The 22,753-nt window shown below is 33.8% G+C and overlaps 2 protein-coding genes across 4 annotated transcripts; both read left to right on the top strand.

Moving 5' to 3' along the window:
- The first annotated feature begins 343 nt into the window (after positions 1–343).
- On the top strand, positions 344–10,763 carry LOC114245570 (glutamate receptor ionotropic, kainate 2). 3 transcript variants are annotated; one of them, XM_089737498.1, is made up of 16 exons: positions 347–733; positions 801–938; positions 1,792–1,895; positions 2,418–2,580; positions 2,692–2,906; positions 3,786–3,938; positions 4,482–4,673; positions 5,060–5,260; positions 5,625–5,852; positions 6,079–6,302; positions 7,130–7,267; positions 7,750–7,948; positions 8,375–8,606; positions 8,812–8,927; positions 9,249–9,404; positions 10,158–10,763. In XM_089737498.1, the coding sequence occupies exons 1-16, from the start codon at positions 643–645 to the stop codon at positions 10,290–10,292; spliced, it is 2,685 nt and encodes an 894-aa protein (XP_089593624.1). In that variant the 5' UTR covers positions 347–642; the 3' UTR covers positions 10,293–10,763. The 3 variants fall into 3 exon arrangements, with proteins under 3 accessions (XP_089593626.1, XP_089593624.1, XP_089593625.1); XM_089737499.1 differs by lacking the exon at positions 5,060–5,260; XM_089737500.1 differs by lacking the exons at positions 8,812–8,927; positions 9,249–9,404; positions 10,158–10,763 and having other exon boundaries at positions 344–733; positions 7,750–7,974; positions 8,375–8,599.
- A 1,549-nt stretch (positions 10,764–12,312) lies between these two features.
- LOC114245560 (glutamate receptor ionotropic, kainate 2) lies at positions 12,313–22,711 on the top strand. The gene is made up of 16 exons (XM_028177781.2): positions 12,313–12,473; positions 12,545–12,682; positions 13,779–13,882; positions 15,487–15,649; positions 15,878–16,092; positions 16,502–16,654; positions 16,788–16,982; positions 18,221–18,421; positions 18,501–18,728; positions 18,945–19,168; positions 19,659–19,796; positions 19,965–20,163; positions 20,449–20,680; positions 21,410–21,528; positions 21,617–21,772; positions 22,386–22,711. Exons 1-16 carry the CDS (start codon positions 12,383–12,385, stop codon positions 22,581–22,583), a joined length of 2,754 nt encoding a protein of 917 aa, XP_028033582.2. The 5' UTR covers positions 12,313–12,382; the 3' UTR covers positions 22,584–22,711.
- Positions 22,712–22,753: the final 42 nt, after the last annotated feature.

The raw sequence follows: 22,753 nt of genomic DNA, 5'->3' as shown, positions 1-22,753 counted from the left end.
AGTGTTCTAATTAACTTGATTTTTGTTATTAAACAAAACTTAAAAGTTGTTCATATAATTGAAACGTAATTTTATAATGTAAATGAAATCGTTGGGTAAGGTACCTAAATACATGTAGATTTTCTAGTTGTATTTTTTTTAAAAGACTTCTATGGCTTTCTATGGCTTTCTTTCTTCTATGGCTTTGGAATACAGTTTTTCAATCTAAGTTTTAGGTTACCTGATGGTCACTTTACGCTTTAGCAGCGGTACGCAGCACCTTGATTAAACTCCTGATATAATGATGAACATGGTCCACGGTAATCACTCACTATCATGTAGTTCGTATGCTCATCTATCTTCGATTACAATGATTTTGAACATGTCTTTGACACATAAGTATCGACACACGTTACAGTATTATTACTATAGGGAGCATCTTGCTTGTTAAGGCGTGTACAAGAAGAGTATCGTTTTTTGTTATGATTAAAACTAAATATTTTATTTAACTTAACGCTTCTTTTACGTGGTCATGGAAGACACCCATCACGCCTCACGGCCCCAGCAAATGTGACCTAATATTGCATTCTAAAAATACACCCGAGGTTGACTCGAAGGGCCGTGGTCTCAAAGAAACATTCACGACTGGAATATCACCGAATAATGACATCAATAAAAATTGAAATAGTTTTAATTTTATTAGAATTATATATAAAACTTAGTGCTGCATTACGTTCCACCTCTTTACCTATAGGTACATACCTTTTAGTTCATAATTTTACAATAATATCTTAAACCATTAAATTTATTTTTATTTACAGGTGGTCTCTTTAACGGACTCACCGTGCCGAGTTCGGTACGAGTTTTCGAGAAAATGGTCCAGAAAAGCAGTACGGGATTCTATCACGGAAGATCTTTAGAATCCAGTGTAATTGATAGCTATTCGATATCTTTGGAAAGTAAGTTAGTTATTTTAATGACATTTTAGTCCTTATAGTTATAGCAAACGGATAGCTATTAGCGAAAGTACGCTGAAACTTTAGCTGTTCTCTTTAGTTTTGTTTATTGTATAGCTAGAAAACATATAGGTATTTTTATGTGAGATATCAAATCTAAGAATAATAATAATAATTCCTATAAAGGATTATATGATAATTTTTATTGACCGAAATCGACTGATGTTGTAAATGTAAGGGGATTATTTACTGACAAAAGTGTTAGTATGATAAACTAATACGCTAGACTTTACAATCAAATTATCTTTTAAAATACATATAAAATTAGAGTAATTATAATATTATATTTAATAAATGACTAACTATTTTTCCACTTATTTTCGATATATTAAATTTTTGAGTAGAAAAATACTTATTAACAAATAATAGTTTTTTTTCCTACCTATGCTGATAGCCTTGAGAGGCTATTTCAGCTTCTCCTTGACGCGTAGGTGAACTCACGGGGCTCAAACCCTGGCCCTAGCAAGGGCAGTGCTTCGCAGAATCTACCACCGGATTGGAAACGCGACCCACTGAGAAGATCCGGCGACAAACTCAGTGGGCATCATTATGTATATTTCACATTGTTTTTATAAAGTGACATGACGTGTTGATTTTAAAATCGCTCGGAATTTTATAATCTATTACTGTAACTACTGTAAAACTAAAAATATTCGAATCCCTATAGAGTAAGTTCGCATCTGATGTATTTTACTCGCAGCACAAAACAGTATTAAAATAAATTTTATATCAATAAAGCTCTCACCAGATCTTTAACAATTAGAATGTTCTGAAGATTATTTTTAAACATTTGCAGTGTGCCCGTTTACTTCTGATAATCATGGTATAGCAGCATTAATAGACGCGCGGCCTACTGATGGCATCTGTGATACAATCTGCTTACTATGCAACAGATATAATGTGAGTATGTAATTCAGGTAGAATATTTTTCAAATCTTCAGTGGCTCGTAAACTCACAGTTTGTATAATGCGGTGATGTTTAAGAGTGCAACTGTCTCTATTCAATCCTCTCTGTTGTGAATGAGAGAGGTGATATTTTTTACTACCTATTCGCTGGTAGCCTAAGAAGGTATGACAGCTACGGCCTGACGGGTAGGTGTGATCATCAACCTGAGAGAATTTGAAAAAAATCATTCAAATCGGACCAGCCGTTTAGCTCAGTAACAAACACACGCACAGAAGAAATATATATATAAAGATAATAAAACTACATGATAGCGTCATTACAGTTTGTTAGAAATTTTCTTTAGTGACATTTAAAACTATTATTTTAAAGATTACAATATGACAGCAATACGCAAAGTTATACATTAATCTTTTAAAGAAAACAATTTCTTTTCCAATTAAAATATTAGTAAAATAACGCAAGCGATCCTTACGTATTCTTGAATAATGAAATTTACTTTGAATATTTGTTTGAAGGTATCTCATTTATCAATAGGCTGGGAAACCACCGAAACCTTGCCCACAGATTTGTTTACATTCCAATATCATCCACCTCCGGATTTGATATCTAAGGCGTACATAGAGCTGATAAAGTTTTTGCAGTGGGATAAGTTTACTATTCTCTATGAAAGCGAAAAAAGTAAGTCCTAATTTGAATTAAGATTCCATGAGGCAATAGGAACATTTTATAATGCATTATACAAAAACATTATGGCTGAAATAATTTAATTACGAGATGTACATTTTTTAGGCTTTAAATATCTTGAAGAGATAATCAATAATTGGGGCAACCCCAATGAACCGATTTTGTTCAGAAAATTAGATCCTGAAGGAGATAACAGAGAAGCATTTAAAGAACTCATCAAGGTTGCGCATATGAATTACCATATATTAGATTGCCATTTTAGCAATATACATAAGTATATGATGGAAATCACCCAAGTTGAAAATTCGACAGAGTATTTGGTACTTTATTTCATTATCTATGTTTGCAAAGATGGTGTTTAGACTGAGCAATCCTTAAGACTGAGTTTTCAAAATAAAGACCAAAGCACTAAGCCGGAATTAGTGTGGTGGACTAGAATAGTGCAACCCTATTTAAAACATCTGAGATCATTAAAGACTTTAAATCTCGAAGTGTTTGTATTATAAGGAATCCAAGCAGGAATTCAATGTTTTTGTGGGATAAAGCCTGGGTATCCTCCCAGTTTGGGCCATACAATACCTCTCACAAAGAGTAATGACGTAGATGAAATTAGGTTTTGATTTTAAAACACAATAGATGTCTAATTATTTGCTTTATTAATAAAACACCCTTTCAAATTTGGTATATTCGTATAACCGCTGTACGTTATCTACGCGTTCAAAGAAGTGGGCCACAGCTAATCATATTACCACTAATTTAGCTTTCCGGGAACATTCAGTGAATGGAAGTTTATTTACTGAATTCTGTTAGTTGTTTTTTAATTGGAAGAGTCTGTAAAACTAATTTAACACTAAGCCTACCAGTAACAGTACCCGCCAAATTGACTGTTTTACAAACTTAAACTTAATTTCATTAAAAAAGTCATTTAAGCGTTTTAGTACCTTGATAAAATTTAAAACAATTCCTTTAATATGCTGATAATATTTTCTTCTCACTTCATTTCTAATTATTTTTGGTCCTTATTTAGAAAACTGCATTGAATACAACATTATTGTATTAAATAATAATAAAATCGATAACTTTTTTAATTACCAGTGAATTTGACCGTGCGCGGTACGGGTAGATATATTATGTACAAAAATTGTTACTAGGCTTGGTGCTAAAGCGAGATATTAATTTAGTGATTTTCTTTGGTCCAGAGTTTCATCTTGACAAGTCTAAATGCATATAGTTTAAATTTTTATGAAATACCGGCTCTCATGGCAAATATATCAACCCTGCATCTGACAACACACATTAATGATGTCAAGTGGAAAGATTTAGGCATTAATACGGATAATGAACCAATTCAGGTAATTGCATGTAATTTCACTGATATCGTTTTAACTCGATATTTATTGACAAATTTGTGAAGAACGTCTGTGTGTTGTAAGACTTTTTCGAATTTCAGCGAGATCAAAAGTTTCTACGAAATTAAATTTAGTTAATTGCATAAACTCAAAAAAATATATAATACATTTTATTGAACTTGGGCTTACCAAGAGCGTACTTATTGTTGAAAGCGATCTCTTTTGGTCAACTTAACATGGTAAAATAATTAAAGTTGTAGTAAAATTTATGAAAAAAACACATGTGATACATGTCTTCTCGAATTATTAGCAATGTCTGTTTTGTGGACGAATCAAGTAATTTTATTGTGGATATTTGTCATTCACATTGCAATGTCAATGGACGTTAATAAATCCTTCGTACTAGGAGAGTTCGTTTAAACAGCTACCTCAATATATAAAAACCACTTCCCTAAACAAAGTGTCATGGCGCAATAAATTTACGCTCTATTAAATTTACTGTCATGCTAATTTAAAAAAAATATTGTTTCATCGATTTGAAATCAGTTGGAAACTGCGCTAGTAGCTGACGCTATAAATCACGTCGAAAAAGCCATAAGAGGGATGATGGGTGATTATAGAAGCTTTAATTTTATGAACGTTCCGCCTCCTCCAGAGCTGTGTGTTAGAGGTTCTAAAACTGATTACGAAGAGGTTGCATGGCCATTGGGAAACGAGTTACGGGCTGCTTTAATTCAGGTTAGCTGCTATTAGTTAAAACAACAAGCGGTACTAACTACTTTGATAAATGTCATTAATCTATAGGGTATTTTTTTATATCGTTCTGTAACACATTCCCTTTTCTGATACAAGACTCCTTACCAGTACAAAACATCTTGATTGTGGTTTTGGTGTTTCTGATTTCTGTGAGCATGGTAAAATCATATTATGTTGAATTCAGCCATACTAATCTGACTTGGATGACAATTAAAAAATGATCGTATACAAAGGTCAATATCGTATAATATCGTATATCGTATCGTAATATTTGACAATGTTTGTTTATAAGCATATGTATGATTTCGGTTTTCATGTAGCTTAATTAATCACAACTAAAGCAATTTAATTATAAATTACAATTACAGACTACAATCAAAGGTTTTACAGGCTTCATAGATTTCGATGAATTTGGTAGACGAAAAAATTTTCATTTACATTTTTCGAAATTGGATGGAAACAGTCGTTTTGTATCTGCTGGCTCTTGGGATTCCAGAACCAACATAATAACGACAGAGAGGATTGTGAATGATCGTTCAAAAGTACTGAAACCTAACTCTAAAATAAGGGTAAATACGTAATTTTTTGACTTCGTGGAAAAGGAACCCAAAACTGGTTCGGTACTGATTGGGCCATGGGCTAGTTAGTTTATTAATCTTTGCCATTTTAAAGGATGTAAAAATTGTTACATAATATCTCCGAATTTGATTTCATTCATGTCATTATGTAGTATATTCCTGCACGTCGAGTATAATAATTTGTTTTCAATCAAAGTGTTATAATATTTTCTATTTTAAATTTTATGAAGTTCCAATAAGGAACTTTTGATTTATCTGAATGCTTTAAGCATAAACATTTGAAACGGCGCTATAAAATCATGAAAAAATAAGTTTACAGTTCTTCATTTAATTTATTAGATGGTCTCTCATTCAGATTGCGACTAAAAAGGATCTTCCGTATTTTGAAATAGTGGAAAACTCAAATGGAACTTTTTATAGAGGATTCGTTGTTGATCTTATCGAAGCAATATTTAAACAAATTAAGAACGAAACGAATATAGAACTAGAATATGAATTTTATAAAGTGGCTGATAATAAACTTGGAAATCCCATCCCTGAAACTAAGAAGTGGGACGGTATAATAGGAGACCTCATTGAACATGTAAGTGACGATAAATTTAACCAAAGACTATTGCATAAAAACCAACAAAAATAATCAAAAAAGTTAATACTTCGATAACATGAAACTGGTATTCAATACTTTCAAATTTGAGCTGTTCAGTTATGATGTTATCTTTTTATTTTACGACATATACGGTTTGATAAACCCTAGAATATATTATTGATTTGTTTGATTAATTGGGATCATTTCATTTTGTCTTCTTCAGAAAGCAGAGCTCGGTGTTGCCGATTTAACTATAACCGCGGAAAGACTCGCAGCCGTGGATTTTTCGACGCCATTCATGGTTTTGGGCGTAAGCATGTTGTTTAAGCAAACAGAACCACCTCCGCCAGATATGTTTTCTTTTATGAAACCGTTGTCGTTGGACGTTTGGCTTTATCTGGCAACTACTTTTATAGTTATTTCGTTTATCTTGCTTATTTGTGCAAGGTTAGTATACAAAAAAGTTATGAATCGTTGACAGTTGAAAGTGATGTTTGAAGTTATTTTTGAATCGATCTCTTAAATACTTAGTTAAAACTACTTTTATGGTTTAATCTCGTCTTATTTTATTTTCTAAATTTTCGACGTTACCTAAATTAAGTTCTTAAATTTAAGTTTATTTTTATATTGTACTATATATATGGTAACGGACGACTTAATTGTGATAGTAGTTATTTTTTGTTTTTTTTATTGCTTAGTCGGATTGGCCCACCTTATGTTATGTGGTTATCGGAGCCCATACATATCTACAATGTAAATGCCGACACCTACCTTGAGATATGAGTTCTAGGGTATCAGTATAGTTACAACGGCTACCCCACCCTTCAAACCGAAACGCATTACTGCTTCACGGCAGAAATAGGCAGGGTGGTGGTACCTACACGTGCGCCAGTAATTACGCAAATTATAATTTTGTGGGTTTGATTTTTACTACACGACGCTATTTCTTCATCTTAGAAGTCAATAGTAAACATTTGTTATGTACATATTTCATTAGAAAAATTGGTACTTACCTGCGGGATTCGAACACCGCTGCAGTCGCTAGATATGAATGCACTGGACATCTTATCCATTAGGCCACGACGACTTCAAATAATATAATAGGCTAGATATATAATATGCTTATACTTAATATAATATGCCAGAACATTCGATACACCGATCTTGCTCGCAAACGAATGTAATATTTTTGCAGTTGGCATTTAATTATGTAACCGAAAAATAAAAGTTTTTTGAAGTTCTCCATATTTATCAGTTTGTTTCCATGTTAACAGAATGAGCCAAGACGACTGGGTGAATCCACATCCGTGTAATTTGGAACCTGAAAACCTTCAAAATATATGGAGTTTATATAACTGTATGTGGCTAAATGTGGGTGCCATAATGACACAAGGTTGCGATATATTACCACGGTTAGGAAATTTTAATTTTACATTGGTTTAATATATCGTCTTCTCGCATTAAAACTGTATAATTTCAAAATACTAATTTTACAGGAGAGTGAATTAAAGGTTTAACGTGTAATAGTTTTACTGCAAACATTTATTTTTTATTCTTTACCAGTTACATTAACTGTCTTTTAAAGTAAGATAAAATTATGTATTAATTTTGTTAATAGTAGTCGAAACATAAGTAAACTAAACTAAAACTAAACTACGCTCTTTTGACAGTATTTATGAGAAAAATACTGGTGACACCAAATGTTTCCGCATATTAACTCAATTCCGAATTTTTTAGGAAATTGTACACTTTTAATGCGAAAAGGCGATATATGTATATAAAAATAAGATGGACATTAAATTACTTCAATTTTATAAGCTTTAAAGATTATTTGGTTGAGTTTATGTATCTAGGGTGATGAACATTCAAATGATCATTTATTTGTATGTTACAGAGGACCGGGCTCTCGATGGGTGGTTGGAATGTGGTGGTTTTTCTCTATGATCGTGACAGCTTCGTATATGGCGAACATGTCGACTTTCATGAGGAACAATCGACGTAACAACGACATCCAAGATGTGAAGGCCCTCTCTGAACAAACAAAGGTTTCATATGGAGCCGTGCAGAATTCAGCCACCTATAAGCTTTTCAAAGTAAATTCACATGAAGATCTTTTAGGGTGAATTAGCTTGTTTTTCCTATTAGTTTCTATAGGTATTATATTTAGTTTAGTTTTTTAATTATTCCAAAGTTTTTTTATGCCTTCGCTTTCTCTAATTTTGATGCCAGATCTGTTTGTCTAATTGGTGTGCCTCTGTAATTGTACGATAAGCATATGGAGTAAGCTGCTACTAAAGTGTGTATAAAGGTAGTCAGTGCACCCGCATTGTTTATGAATAACATTATCACATCAGAACTTAAAAAACAACCTTTTCTATTTAATACTTTGTAATATTTATCTATAATATATAAATTACAATAATTTTTACATTATAACCCAGTTGTTTAAATGAGTCTTGTTCTCCACATATGTCGAATTTAAAATGAGCGATGGTTTAAATGTTACCACTCTTTGGTAGAATTCGAATGACACTATTTATAAGAAGATTTCGATGGTCATGGACACGTCCAGACCATCGGTATTTACGCTTTCCAATGAGGATGGAGTGAACCGTGTGCTTAAAGGAAAAGGGAAATATGCATTCTTCATGGAATCTTCAGCAATCGACTATTATACAAAAAGACACTGCAATTTGAAAATGGTTGGCCCTAAATTGGATTCGAAAGAATACGGAATAGCTATGCCAAAAAGTGAGTGGATTTCATCAAAATTTTGGTTTTGTTTGTATACTGCTCTACATAGTAGGGAAATGATACATGTTATTAGTAATTGTTATAAAATATATAAAATTAAATAGTATTATAATTAGAAATCGATAAGAAGTTAAACTATTTAGAGATAACCTATGAAATGTAAATTTTTTTGAAATCTTATTTTTAATATTTGATTAACCAGATTTTCCTCGGCGAAGTTTAATAGACCACGCGATATTGTCTCTGCAACAAATAGGGGAATTAACAAGATTGAAAACGAAATGGTGGGAAATTGAAGACAACGTGGCACATTGCGAGGTCATTTCTTACTTGTTTGAGTATACCACATTTTTTTAAATATGTATTTATTTTTTAATAATTCAGACTTGGGACATGCCCAAGATGATTAGTAGTTTCCCTAATACCAGGAAGGCCTGGAATTTGTTCCTATTACTATTCCAGAAAAAGTATAAACTTCTCTTTAGTTTTGAGTCAAAACACGTCTCAAGATATTCGAAAGACAATAATAGTCAGAACGTAATGGAGAATGCTTTGTTATGTGTTCTTATTTTGTTTGTAAAAGATTGACCAATTAAGTTTTTTTCAAAAAGGTTTAATATTGTTTAAACTAAATTTTAGAATATTAAATCTGACGGCGAACAAGACATTGGTTCTTTACAAATGGCAAATACGAGCGGCATTTTCTTAGTACTTGGCGTCGGAGGAATACTAGGTCTCTTTGTGGCCATTATTGAGTTTTTACTGTATATAAAAAAAATGAGTGCTAAAGATGGGGTAAGTTACAAAGTCTCAATAAGACTAAATTGAACTAATTTAATCGAAAATTAAGTTTTAGGAACTGTAACTTTTTTTCATGGATGTTCACTCTTATTACATGCAATTTAGGGTTTGAGTTATGAGTGTCATCTTTACTAGTTCAGCCAGATTAGCAGCACGGGCTATTGAGCTTACGATTCACCCCATGCTAAGTAATTACCGGAAATTTACTGGTGGTAGGATCTCTTGTTAGTCCGCACACATAGGTGCCGCCGCCCTGCCTATTTCTACCGTGAAGCAGTAATGCGTTTCGGTTTGAAGGATGGGGTAGCCGTTGTAACAATACTGAGACCTTAGAACTCATATCTCAAGGCAAGGGACGGCATTTACGTTATAGATGTCTATGGGCTCCGGTAACCACTTAATACTAGGCGGGCTGTGAGCTCGTCCAGTCATTTATGCAGAAAAATTAAAAAAGTCAGTAATCAGGTTCATGTTTTTGCTTGTTCTTGCCTATCTAACTACGTAAAACCTTGTCGGGTCATTTTGGTTTCACCTTGAGGTGAAGCAGCTCATGGGGCACGGGTTTCAGAGAATTTTGATAGCATTTTCCCTAGTAAGATATCTGAATAACTCCCTGAATCTACCACCGGATCGGAACCACGAACACTGGGAAGATCCGGTGAGAAGCTCAGTGGGATATCAGTCTAAGCAATAAGAAATGCCTTTTTATAACTATATATGTATATTAAAAGAGATTTTTACATGTAGATGACCTTCTACGAAGCCCTAATTAGGGAGTGGCGTGTTTCCCTAAATCCACGGGAGCTTCACAAACAAGCGGCGCCGCCAGGATCAGCGATTCCTGCCTCCACCACACCGTCTACTCAAGGAGCTCTATCTTAATATAGAGCTGTGTCTATAATGAGAGCAGCCGCATCGACTTTTATTAACTTTGCGGAGATTTATTAAGCACCTAATCTTTATTGTATGTAATTTAATATAGGGGTACATTTAAAATATGTACATATTATTTATGAATATCAGGAAAATGATTTATTGTTCAAAATTACGTGCACTTTGAAGCGATATTCTGTGTTTAGTGCAAGTTTACTTCCTAATGAATTCTGTTTGTAGTTAAATAATGAAAATGTTTCTTCATTGGTAAATTTCATATGAACATAATGTTCACTACGCTCAATATACATTAGACCACATTGATATGTTTCACGAACACAATAGTCTATTTTTTTTTCGCAATTAATATGTACTGTCTACTTAACTTTATCACGTAACTAATTTGAATCTATACAATCTATGATACTGGTTCTATACGTATAAATAAACATAAGCTTGACTGTGTACTATGAGTTGTAGTTTGTTTTTCAAAGGATAAATAAAATAAATTAATGTTTTTGTAAATTGAATTTTATGCGACGCACCCTCCTTGTTGTTCTTGGAAAGAGAAAAATATGAGAAGGTCTTTATGATGTTCCATCTAGTGTAATATAATTGCAGTAATAAGTAGTGTACCAAAAGTCTCTGAAAGGGCCAAAAACATTAGAACGCTGCTGTGAATCACAGTCTAACTTTTCAGGCTTATTACTTATTATAGAGTTTGGTGGGAATATAGTGGTTAATGGAACTCATAGATAACCTAATGCGAATTTCGCAATCCATATTTAAACACGAGGTTTAAGTCTCATAGGCGTAACAGAATGACTGTAGAACGATATAGGCAGAGTCATGATTACAACTCGTCTATATTACGTCTATATCTATAATACGTCACAACACCAGTAAAATATGAAACGTGATACAATACAATTGAGACCCTGAACTCGTGTATTAAAGTTGGTGCCACTATTCACGTAATAATTTCCATGGGCGCCAACAACCGTATAACACCAGAAGGAGCGTCATTGACCCAAGTAAGCAACAATAAAAATGCCGGTACGAATTGTAGTCGAAGAGTCGTCTGTGTATTCCATTCCGTTCACCGCTCTGACCTCGTCTATCCATTGACGTGAATTAAATAGTAATCTTAGCTACAGTATCGTAACGTAAAGTGGCCATCCCTGATTCAAACGACTACTCAAGCTGTGGCGACGCCGGTAACTGTGACGGTTCAGTTCTAAAAATACATTCGCTTTTGTGGGGGCGACCGAATCTAGACTAGTCGCTGCACATTTTTTCGTTCTTTAACGTAATAATAACAAAGTGTGTGCTGCATTTCATTGTTGTGTTTTAGACCAGAGAATTGAAGTCACTATTGCAGGAGCTATTGATCAGAAAAATATTTTCGAACTTTAAAGGAATCTTTAATTTCTACAATTTATCACCTCAAAATGTAGTCCTAGAAGTCCTAAGATTTTATTGGAATAATTAGGTCAGGAGAAGTATTTTAATAGTAATAAATGAGAAGCATCTTTAGTCACTTGAAATTGCGCATACAAGAGTCTTGTTATCTTTGGAAGCAAATTTCAGGAATGAAGGCTGATGATGACAGTAAGAGGCACGTATTTAGGTCATTTGTAGCTTTATATCAATGATGCTGTCCAGTTCTTAGGTTTTTTTACCAGGAGACAGATGAGCTCCTAATTCGTAACTTGTATTCCGCCGTCTCCTTGAAGCAGGAATTCTAAATTTAAATCAGAACGCATGGGATTACTCCTATGCACGGGCACTCCCACAATAGTTATGTAAAAAATAATAATACGAAAACGAGCAATTCTTATAATGTTAGGGCAAATCATAATCGTGTGAGTAAGCAGCTAAACCGAATTATCCCTGCAAATGTAGAGTTTTTAAATTATATAAAAAAGGGGATGTAAACACATACTGTGACTCCATTTTTCTAAATATTTCCGTGGAAACGTGGAAGGCAACCTGGTTATTGGCGACCCATACAAATTTCCAAAAATAAACCAGACGCTGTGCAAGTCGCCGACGTGCCGCTCTCTAACAAACATTTATTATTTGATAGTCATACAACAATGCCGTTAATAAAACATCGAATAATAGTTATATCGTTTGCGCTGCTTTTTGCGTCTGCTGATGCACTTCGTAGTGCTTCTTTTCCCATAGGTACATTCTATTGTGATTTAAATTTGCATCTTTAACTTCCTCCTAAAATATGTTTTGCTGTTTATTCACAGGAGGTTTGTTTAACGAACAAACGCTGCCCAGTTCCTCGGAGATTTTTAAAAATAAGGTAGAGAAAATCGGCTCCACAGCTTACCACGGAAGATCTTTGGAATCCAGTGTAGTAGATAGTTATTCAATATCTTTGGAGTGTGAGTATTATAATAATCAAAATTATATGTACAGTTAATTACTAAGAAATTAATACTATTATTATTATTATTACTTTACTAGACTAATTACTTACTTACACTAATTATTACTTTGCCATGGATGTATACTAGTGGATAAATGTGTTACATGTCAGGATGTTTCAAAAAAATTTGATAGCACGCAATTTGACGCACGCTTTTACGGTCCACCTGAAGTTTTTTTTTGTTACCGGAGCCCATTGGCAACACCAAATGAATGTCGCCTCACACCGTAAGACATGTGGCGGAAACCTCAATAGATTTATAATGCGGCTATCCTACCCTTCCAATCATCAGAAATACGTTGGTTGACTGTGGTCACGTGCGAGATAACTAAAGGCTCTAGTACTATTAAAATTGAGAAAAATTCATGGATTGGGTGAGTTAGGGAAATATTAGATAGTAGTGGAGTGGATGATCATAATGGAATAACAGGAATGTAGTATTTTACATGAGCAGAGAAGCTACGACTTACGTAATATTAAGTGGTCGCTGGAGTTAATAGACATCAAAATATGATGCCGACACCCATCTTGAAATCGAGACCTCAATTTTTTTGGACGATAAATGTCTAAACCTTCAAATAGAAATATTCGCGTTAGAAATAGAGGTAAATATAAACATATACCTTTATCACCAATAGATACTGGTTGATAATCAAAGAATGCTACTGTATTTTCTCTGGAGAATCCCTTAGTCGCCTTCCCGACACCGATGGTAATAAGTTGGTACTATTTTAGGGCATTATCACACAGCCGAAATCTCCTTAATTTTTCCCAAACTAGGTTTACCTCTGACCGGTTTATATTTAGCTTAGCAGTATTTCTGGTGTTGATGACATCCATATGCGTTGCTATTAGTTTACGATATTTTTTGCAGTTAAAGTAAAAAAAAAATTATGGTTGGTAGTTCTAGCCACATAGTTCATATTAGAATATGTTTTCTAAAAGTAGTAACCTTACAGATAAACTCATACTTTTTATTATAAATTGACCATATTTGCGATATAATATGAGATGAACATCGAATTGAGTAATAAGTTTCTTCTATATTTCAGTGTGTCCGTACACTTCAGATAATCATGGAATTGTAGCATTGATAGACGCGAGGCCTACTGATGGGATCTGTGATATTACCTGTCTCCTATGCAATAGACATAACGTGAGTAAATAAGTAAATATCAAAGTAGCATTTGCTTTTTATAACACGACTGTATAAGTACATTATCATAATATATAACGATATGTTCACGATATATACGATAACGATAACAATTTAGTGTTTATTTTTTAAATATTCATTGACCAATATGACAACAAAAAAATCCATTCTAGAGAAAACTTTTGGCATCCCAGAAGTGAATGAATGAAGAAAAAAATAAAATACTTAGCGAAGTAGACTGAAAATAAAATAACTGACATAAAATACATAACAATAAAATTGCTTTAAAACTAATTTAAAACGTGCCCCGTTGAGCTCGAGTCATTGGTTTTAGTTTACTATTAGCTACACTGTATCATCACATCAGGCACACCGCTTCAGAGTCGAATCACTTGAATGAGGAACTTAAATTATCCGGAAATTTTTGTATCAATAATCAATGTATTGTCGTATTTGTCTAGCATACCTAAATATAAAACGTAACTATACATCTTTTATATTTATCAACAAAATCTATCTATATCTATACTAATATTATAAAGAGGAAAGATTTGTTTGTTTGTTTCGAATAATAGGCTCCCAAACTACTGGACCGATTTGAAAAATTCTTTTTCCATTAGAAGCCGACATTGTCCCTGATGAACATAGGCTACTTTTTTTTATTTTTTTTTTATTTTTTATTTTTTTTCATGTGTGTTTTAATGTTTCCGAAGCGAAGCGAGGGCGGGTCGCTAGTAATATTATAAAGTGAAAGAGTTTGTTTGTTTGAACGCGCTAATCTCGGTAACTACTGGCCCGATTTCTCGCTAAGACTAATACAAGCGGAGCACCAATAAAGAATGTTTCAAAATCGGGTATTTTTTACCTTTTGAGAGCTTCTACTGCGTGCGCTGCGGAAACGGTTAAAGTTTCGCTAAAATAATGTATGAGAGAATTATTCCCCTTTAAAAGATCTAAAAAAAAGTTCGCAACAGTAACTGTCTATATGTTAAGGTTGGCTCTCTATAACGTTTTTTATGCTAACCAAATTTGTTCTAAAATAAAGCATTATTTGTGAAGGTGTTTTTATAAAGATGATTTATTTATACGTAAATGAAGAGGCGGGTAAAATTTAGCGTTATGCCAAACTAACTATTCCGCGCTCACGAAGTCGCGGGTAAAAGCTAGTTTAATTATATTTTCGCAAATAGCAATAGTTTTGTGATTTTTTGAGATTTATTGTGCGTCGAAGTTAAGACCGCATTCTGTTTAAGTTTTAGGTACTAAATCGATATCGATTCACAGTTGTATAACAGCTGTTTTACAGGCACAGTACATGTTTACTGTGTTATATGTCATATTAATATTTCATGTACAATATTTCCTGTGTTTATTATGTTATATGGACAATGATTTAGCTGTCCTGTTAGATATTACACCTTTGATGCTATTTGATTCAGCGGTACCTTTAACGCTATTCTTATAAACATCTTTAAAAGCGTTTGTAAAATCCTTTATTTTAACTTAAGTTTTAACTTTGATAATTACACAGGCATTAGGTACTACTTTTACTAGTGAAGTAAATATAAAAAAAATTAGATTAAGAAAAATCTCTTTGTTTTCAGGTGACTCATATTTCAATAGGATGGGAACCTATAGATACCTTAGCTACAGATTTATATACATTTCAATATCATCCACACCCCAATATGATTTCTAAAGCGTATGTCGCTCTTATAAAGTTGTTGCAGTGGGATAAATTCACGATACTTTACGAGGATGAAGGCAGTAAGTAAAAATTACATCTTTATGAAGTCTTATTTTAAAAATTCAATATTTAACACAATTGTCCCAACGACGTTCACGTATGTACGTTACTGACTATAAATCTCATAAATAATACATAGAATCGGGAACTGTAATTGAAAAATAAAATGCAATATTAAATTTATTTTAATTTACGATTCACGATCATCTCTAGCCAAGATTTCAAGTATTAAATCAAATTCTCAACAGGTTTTATACGTTTAGAAGAAATAATAAACACTTGGGATAATATTCGCGAACCTATCTTGTTCAGGAAATTGGATCCCAAAGGAGATAACAGAGAAACTTTCAAAGAACTGCTTAAAGTGGCACATATGAATTATCACATATTGGATTGCCATTTTAACAACATACACAAATATATGTCTGAGATTACTCAAGTCGAGAATTCAACGGAATATCAGGTTCGATTTGTTTTGCAGTCCAATTATTAGCAAGATGCCATCCATGCTCTACTGCCATTTTACAGTACGATACCATATTTTACTTTTGGAAAAAATTGTTGAAAGTCAGTAAAATAATTCGAAAAAAAATAGTTTCTTAACTTTTTTGGTAATTATTTAACAAATAATGTAAGTAATGCGTTAGAAATCTATTAATACTTTTAAATATTAAGCGTATTAGAAATTTTTAAATTTATCTTATAATTTTTTAAATGTAGACATAATGTGCTTGGTGCTACAATAATAATATGAGAATTGCGGTCTGTGATGTAATTACTAATAAATTTACTAAATAGCCCTCAATAAAGGTCACTATTTACTAAGTAAATAAGGGGTAAACTCTTGAATTATTCAATTGGAAATATTTCAGAGTTTTATCTTGACAAATTTAGATGCGTATACGTTGGATTTTGAAGGAATGCCGGCCCTTATGGCAAATGTATCTACTTTACATCTAACGACACATATTGATGATGTAAAGTGGCAGGATTTTGGAATTAAAACTGACGACGAAGCAATTCAGGTAAATGTGAATGGTGAAACTATTGAAATATTACTCAATGCATTCTCAAAATATTAGATTATTAACTGTACAAGCTTACAATAATTTGTACAAATATCAATCAATAGGGCCTTAAAAATATTCTTTTTTTAAGTTGGAAACAGCGCTAGTTGCAGACGCTTTGAACCATGTCGAGAAAGCTATGAGAGTAATGATGGATAAACCCGGCAATGTATTGAAGCTATCGCATATACCTTCTCCTCCAGAACTGTGCGCCAGAACTTCAAAAGCTAAATATGAAGAGTTTGCATGGCCTTGGGGAAAACAGCTGCGGGAGGCTTTGATTCAGGTACAATGAAATTACACGTTGTGTCCACACTTATATAATTGCTGGTTTCTAGATAAAAAACGTCCCCATTATTCCCATTATTTCTTGTAGGGAAAACGATATACACACGATCTGATAGGTAGTTAGTTAGCTAGCAAAAACTTATCAAATTAAATAAACAAAATCACCCCTCGTGAGTTAGTTTATTTTTTGTTTGTTAATTTTAACTGCATTGTCGCTTGTGACAAAAACGTTTTCTTTTGGCAAACATTGGATTACAACGGCTATACCTTGGAGAGTCAGTTAAAGCTTGATTCGAGCAGAACTTGACTCAAAAGAATATGATCGTGTGTGTTTGGTGGACCCCAGCTTAAATGATCTACTACCCATTTTTGAAATGTAAACAATGACTATGGAAATACGTTTAACAGTCAATCAGGCCTACTGCTCTTTTACACATTGCGCAACCGACTGTTACCAAATTAATTAGAGGAGTTGCGATTGAATATGCTTCATCGGCCACCGTATTCTCAAAATGATTTAACTGATTTTCGCTCTTAGCTTCTCGTTAGGAACAAAATTATCTTCAAACATTTATTCACTCATTCTCGATACACTTTTTACGTCGTCGTGGCCTAAAGGATAAGACGTCGTGTTGTGCTGCATTCGTGTTGAAGCGATGCACCGGTGTTCGAATCCGAGACGAGTACCAATTTTTCTAATGAAATACGTACTCAACAAATGTTCACAATTGACTTCCACGGTGAAGGAATAACATCGTGTAATAAAAATCAAACCCGCAAAATTATAATTTGCGTAATTACTGGTGGTAGGACCTTTTGTGAGTCCGCGCTGGTAGGTGCCGTGAAGCAGTAATGCGTTTCGGTTTGACGGGTAGGGCAGCCGTTGTAACTATACTTGAGACCTTAGAACTTATATCTCAAGATGGGTGGCGCATTTACGTTGTAGATGTCTATGGGTTCCAGTAACCACTTAACACCAGGTGGGCTGTGAGCTCGTCCACCCACCTAAGCAATAAAAAAAAACAAAAAAAAACACTTTTTTGCACAAAAATAAAAATCAACTCCATATATAATAGTTGATTTCTGATACAATCAACTATTTTATATGGAGTACCAGCTACACTTGTAAATAATTTGATTGACTCTATTACCCAAAAACAGCTTTCCTTTTATAAATACAACTATGTTAATTAAATTGAATGCTATGGATATATAATCATTATCTTTTTATTACAGACTACATTTAAAGGTTTTACTGGCTTTATAGAGCTTGACGAAGAAGGCAAACGAAAAAATGTTGTCTTACATTATTCGAAGTTGGGTAAAGACAGTCGATTTAAGTTGGCAGGCACGTGGGAATCTAGAACTAACATCATTAAGACAGAGCGGATTGTAAATGATCGTTCAACAGCGACCAAACCAAACTCCAAAATAAGAGTAAGCAATTATATTAGTAAACACAGAGTTAGTAATAAGTAAAATCAAATTGAAATTAATGAAAAGTGTGCAATTTCAGATAGCGACTAAAAAAGATCTCCCGTATTTCGATGTAGTGGAAAACGATAATGGGACGTTTTACAGAGGATTCGTTGTAGATCTTATCGAAGCTATATTTAATCAAATTAAAAACGAAACTAACATTGAATTAGAATATGAATTCTATAGAGTTGCTGGTGACAAACTTGGAAATCCCATCCCAAAGACTAAGAAATGGGACGGTATTTTAGGAGACCTAATTGACCATGTGAGTGTTATTGTTAATTTTTGAAAAGAATGTTGCATAAAATCTTAAATAACCGAAAACGTTATCTCTGAAAATTTCAGTTATGACAACATTTTATGATGTATGCAGTTCAACAAATCTCAAATCTCTCTCTCTCTGTCTCTCTCTCTCTTTCTCAAAATCTCATTGTATTATTTTGTGTGATTAATTGCGATCATTTGGTTTTATCGTTTTCAGAAAGCAGAGCTCGGTGTTGCTGATATAACTATAACTGCGGAAAGACTCACAGCTGTAGATTTTTCGACACCATTCATGGTTTTGGGCATAAGCATGCTATTCAAAAAACCAGTACAGCCACCACCAGACAAGTTTTCTTTTATGAATCCATTGTCGTTGGACGTCTGGTTGTATTTAGCAACTACTTATATAATAGTGTCATATATCTTGCTGATTTGTGCGAGGTTTGTACTTGAAACGGAGTTTCCGTTATTGATGAAGATTTTATAATACATTTCGCTTACGTCAGAGGCTAAGCTTACAAATTTTATGGGCTTAAAGAGAGAGAAGATATTGTCCTATATATACAGATTGGATTTTTGAAGTCTACGGTCTAGGCGTAGGACGTACAGAAGTGTGTAGAAAAGTAAAAAAAAACGCAGGCAGCGGCTTGGCTCTGCCCCTGGCATTGCTGAAGTTCACGGGGGGACGGTAACCACTCACCATCAGGTGGGCCACATGCTCGTCTGTCTACAAGGGCAATAAAAAAAAAGAAGTAGATTTCGATACCATCACGAATGACATCTAAGTCGGATTAACTAGAGCTGACCAACACGTTTTAAATTATATGTCGTTGAGCTGATTGATTACTATATTATATTTTACATTAAATAGGTGTACATAACTTGTTTACCAAGCATTTGAGAATATTCCGTGATTTATAATTAATTTTAGAATGAGCCAAGAAGACTGGGTCAATCCACATCCATGTAATATGGAACCTGAAAATCTTCAGAATATATGGGATTTGTATAATTGCATGTGGTTAACTATGGGCGCTATAATGACACAAGGCTGCGATATATTACCACGGTAAGCAAACTAATCTAAATGATAATTGTATTTTCCTTTTATCCTGTATGTTACAGTATAATCGTGTTTTATGTAGGTACATCGAAAATTTTGAACGTGTTGATGTATTCACATTTACATTATAAAAACTTTCATTATCCCTGCTGTTTTGTTGTTTTTGTATCACAGAGCACCAGGCTCTAGGTGGATAACCGGTATGTGGTGGTTTTTCGCATTGATCGTGACTGCTTCATACACAGCCAATATGTCCACTTTCTTGATCAATAATCGACGCACAAACTTCATTAAAGACGTTAAGGATCTATCGGAACAAACAAAAGTTTCATACGGGGCTGTGGACAATTCTTCAACGTTTAAATTCTTTAAGGTGAGTTTTATGTTTGCATATTTTTTGATACCTCCTTTTTACCTATTGTTTTTTATTTAATTTGAGTATGCCTTATTAATTGATGACACGATGGCAGCACTTGCTTAATTTTATATTCTAATGATTTTGCTAATAATTTTGAAAGTTAGGGCTAAAATTTTAGTAATCCACGAAAAATAATTCGTAGCATTTTCAAATCAAACACAATTTAGTTATAATGAATGGTTACGTGAAGATTTTGAGGATCTTTTGGGTTACTCTTTATTATCTTGGGTGTCATTTCAGAATTCTAATGAATCTTTGTATCAAAAAATTTGGACAGTTATGGAGACTACCAGACCTTCAGTATTTACGAGCTCGAACGAGGAAGGTCTACACCGTGTGCTTAAAAGCGAAGGAAAATACGCGTTCTTCATGGAATCTACAGCAATTGAATATTACACAAACAGATATTGTGATTTAAAGATGGTCGGATCAAAATTAGACTCAAAAGAATATGGAATCGCAATGCCAAAAAGTATGTGTTTTTCTTGTAAATTCATATTCATAATTTGAAAGCAAAAGTATTTTTTTTTTCTTACATCCGTTGGTAGAAACTGGTTTTGTAGCTCATATTATGTTACTAGTATAGCACAGCCAAATGGTTTTAAATTTTTTAAATTGTTTTATTGCCTTTGTAGGCAGACGAGCATACAGCCCACCTGATGGTAAGTGGTCACCGTCGCTCATGGACGTCAGCAATGCCAGGGGCAAAGCCAAGCCGCTGCCTACCATTAAGTACTCTCCGCAAGCCTCGTTTGAAGAAGGACATGTCATAGCGCACGGAAAACACCGTGGAGGGGAGCTCATTCCAAAGCCGTATGGTGCGTGGCAAAAAAGATCTTTGGAAACGCCCTGTCGATGAACGCAGGTAGGTCGGTAGGTACGTCGTAAAAATATTATCAGTAAGACTACCTTGGATGAAAGCAGAGTTTTGACTCGAAATTGGCTCCGCTGCACAGTGACGATGCGAGTTTTAAAAACATTTGTTTAATACTCTCCTTGCGAGATGTAGTACTTACAAGAGACCAGAATTATTGCCAAAACAAAGATGGCTCGCCATTATATGAACTCAAATGGAAGTTGCTGGTAATCTGGTACAATACTCAATGCGGGGTTGAAAATAAAAGATAAATTATAAAGTAGGCCCAGGCTGAGAGTGTAACCGGCAATCCTTATTCTTTACAATGGCATATAATATTTTCAGATTTTCCGCGTAAAGGATTGATTGATCACGCAATTTTATCGCTACAACAATTAGGAGAAATAACAAGATTGAAGACGAAATGGTGGGAGATTGAAGACAACGACCCTAAACTATGCGAAGTACTTCTATATCCCGCTTAATTCTAAATATCTATTTTAATTACTTAAGTTGTACTCAAATGAGTGTAATTTTATGACCTTTTTTTAGAATAAGGATTCGGACAACCAAGAAGGCCAAGGTTCTTTGCAAATGGAGGATACAAGCGGTATCTTCATAGTTCTTGGAGCCGGGGGTATATTAGGACTTTTTGTTGCCATCATAGACTTTTTACTGCACGCGCAACAGATTAGTGTTAAAGAAAAGGTAAGTTGCATCAGGTATAATTTCATTATGTTAAATACAGTTTAGAATAGCTTAAATTGCACTGGATTTATTTTTACCAAAATTATTATGGAATTAATGTACGTAAAGTAATATAGACAATTGGGCAATCCGTCTAAGCATTAGTATCACTTCGCAAGAAAACCTTGCCAAAATTATATAAAACTAGCCGTACTTGCCCGCTTCGCTGCGCATTTAAAATTAAGATTATTATTTATTGTCATTATTATTAGGGAGTCGAACACTCATATAAATATTAACCTATTCATTAAGTACTTGTATTTTCTACATGGATACCAAGTTTCAAGTCAATCGGATGTGTGGTTCAGTAGTTATAACGGAACATTCGTAAAAACCACTGTAGATTTCTGTATTAGTACCTATAAATTATTTGATAAAAATACAGTAGATTACTCGTTGCAGCGTTGGTGGTATTTAGTATAATAGTGTTTTAGAAAGATAAATAATTGTGATACTTACTTACCAGATTATTTTCCTCTAATTCAAATTCATCAAATTTACTTTGTCTAACAGTTACTTTAACCAATGAAAGTTAGTTCCTATTGCTCAATTTGTTAATTCATTGTATTTTCAGGTCACATTCCGTGAAGCTTTACTCAGTGAGTGGAAATCGTCTTTGAATCCTAGAGAATTGCATCGATTAGCCGCGCCCCCACGTTCGGCGGCTCCTTCCACCGCCACTCCATCACCGGAAAGAGAGCGATCTAGATCTAGAGCAGTTTCCGTCATCAGAGCTGCTTCCTCATTCATTAATTTTGACGAGATCTACTAAATTTGAATAATTTAGATGTAATACTTATTAATGGTAAGGCCTATAGTAAGTACGAACCATTGTACCAACAGTATGTGTTTTGCAGTAAATGTATGATTTTTTTATTCAATAAAATGAATGAGATAAGAGATTTTTATAAAAAAAGCTACTTAATCCAAAGTAAGACGATT

Source organism: Bombyx mandarina, chromosome 23 (assembly GCF_030267445.1).
Source record: "Bombyx mandarina strain Sakado chromosome 23, ASM3026744v2".
Classification (NCBI taxonomy): Eukaryota; Metazoa; Arthropoda; class Insecta; order Lepidoptera; family Bombycidae; genus Bombyx; species Bombyx mandarina.
The sequence above is the reverse complement of the archived record's forward strand: the minus strand, read 5'-3'. Positions and strand labels throughout refer to the sequence as shown.

Bases quoted from the DNA above. Each gene is read 5' to 3' on its own strand.
- LOC114245560 (XM_028177781.2), top strand. From the start codon at position 12,383: ATGCCGTTAATAAAACATCGAATAATAGTTATATCGTTTGCGCTGCTT. The intron at 15,650-15,877 runs GTAAGTAAAAAT...AATTCTCAACAG, and splicing joins ACTTTACGAGGATGAAGGCA to GTTTTATACGTTTAGAAGAA. The intron at 21,529-21,616 runs GTACTTCTATAT...ACCTTTTTTTAG, and splicing joins ACGACCCTAAACTATGCGAA to AATAAGGATTCGGACAACCA.
- LOC114245570 (XM_089737498.1), top strand. From the start codon at position 643: ATGACATCAATAAAAATTGAAATAGTTTTAATTTTATTAGAATTATAT. The intron at 5,261-5,624 runs GTAAATACGTAA...TCTCTCATTCAG, and splicing joins AACCTAACTCTAAAATAAGG to ATTGCGACTAAAAAGGATCT. The intron at 9,405-10,157 runs GTAAGTTACAAA...TTTTACATGTAG, and splicing joins AAATGAGTGCTAAAGATGGG to ATGACCTTCTACGAAGCCCT.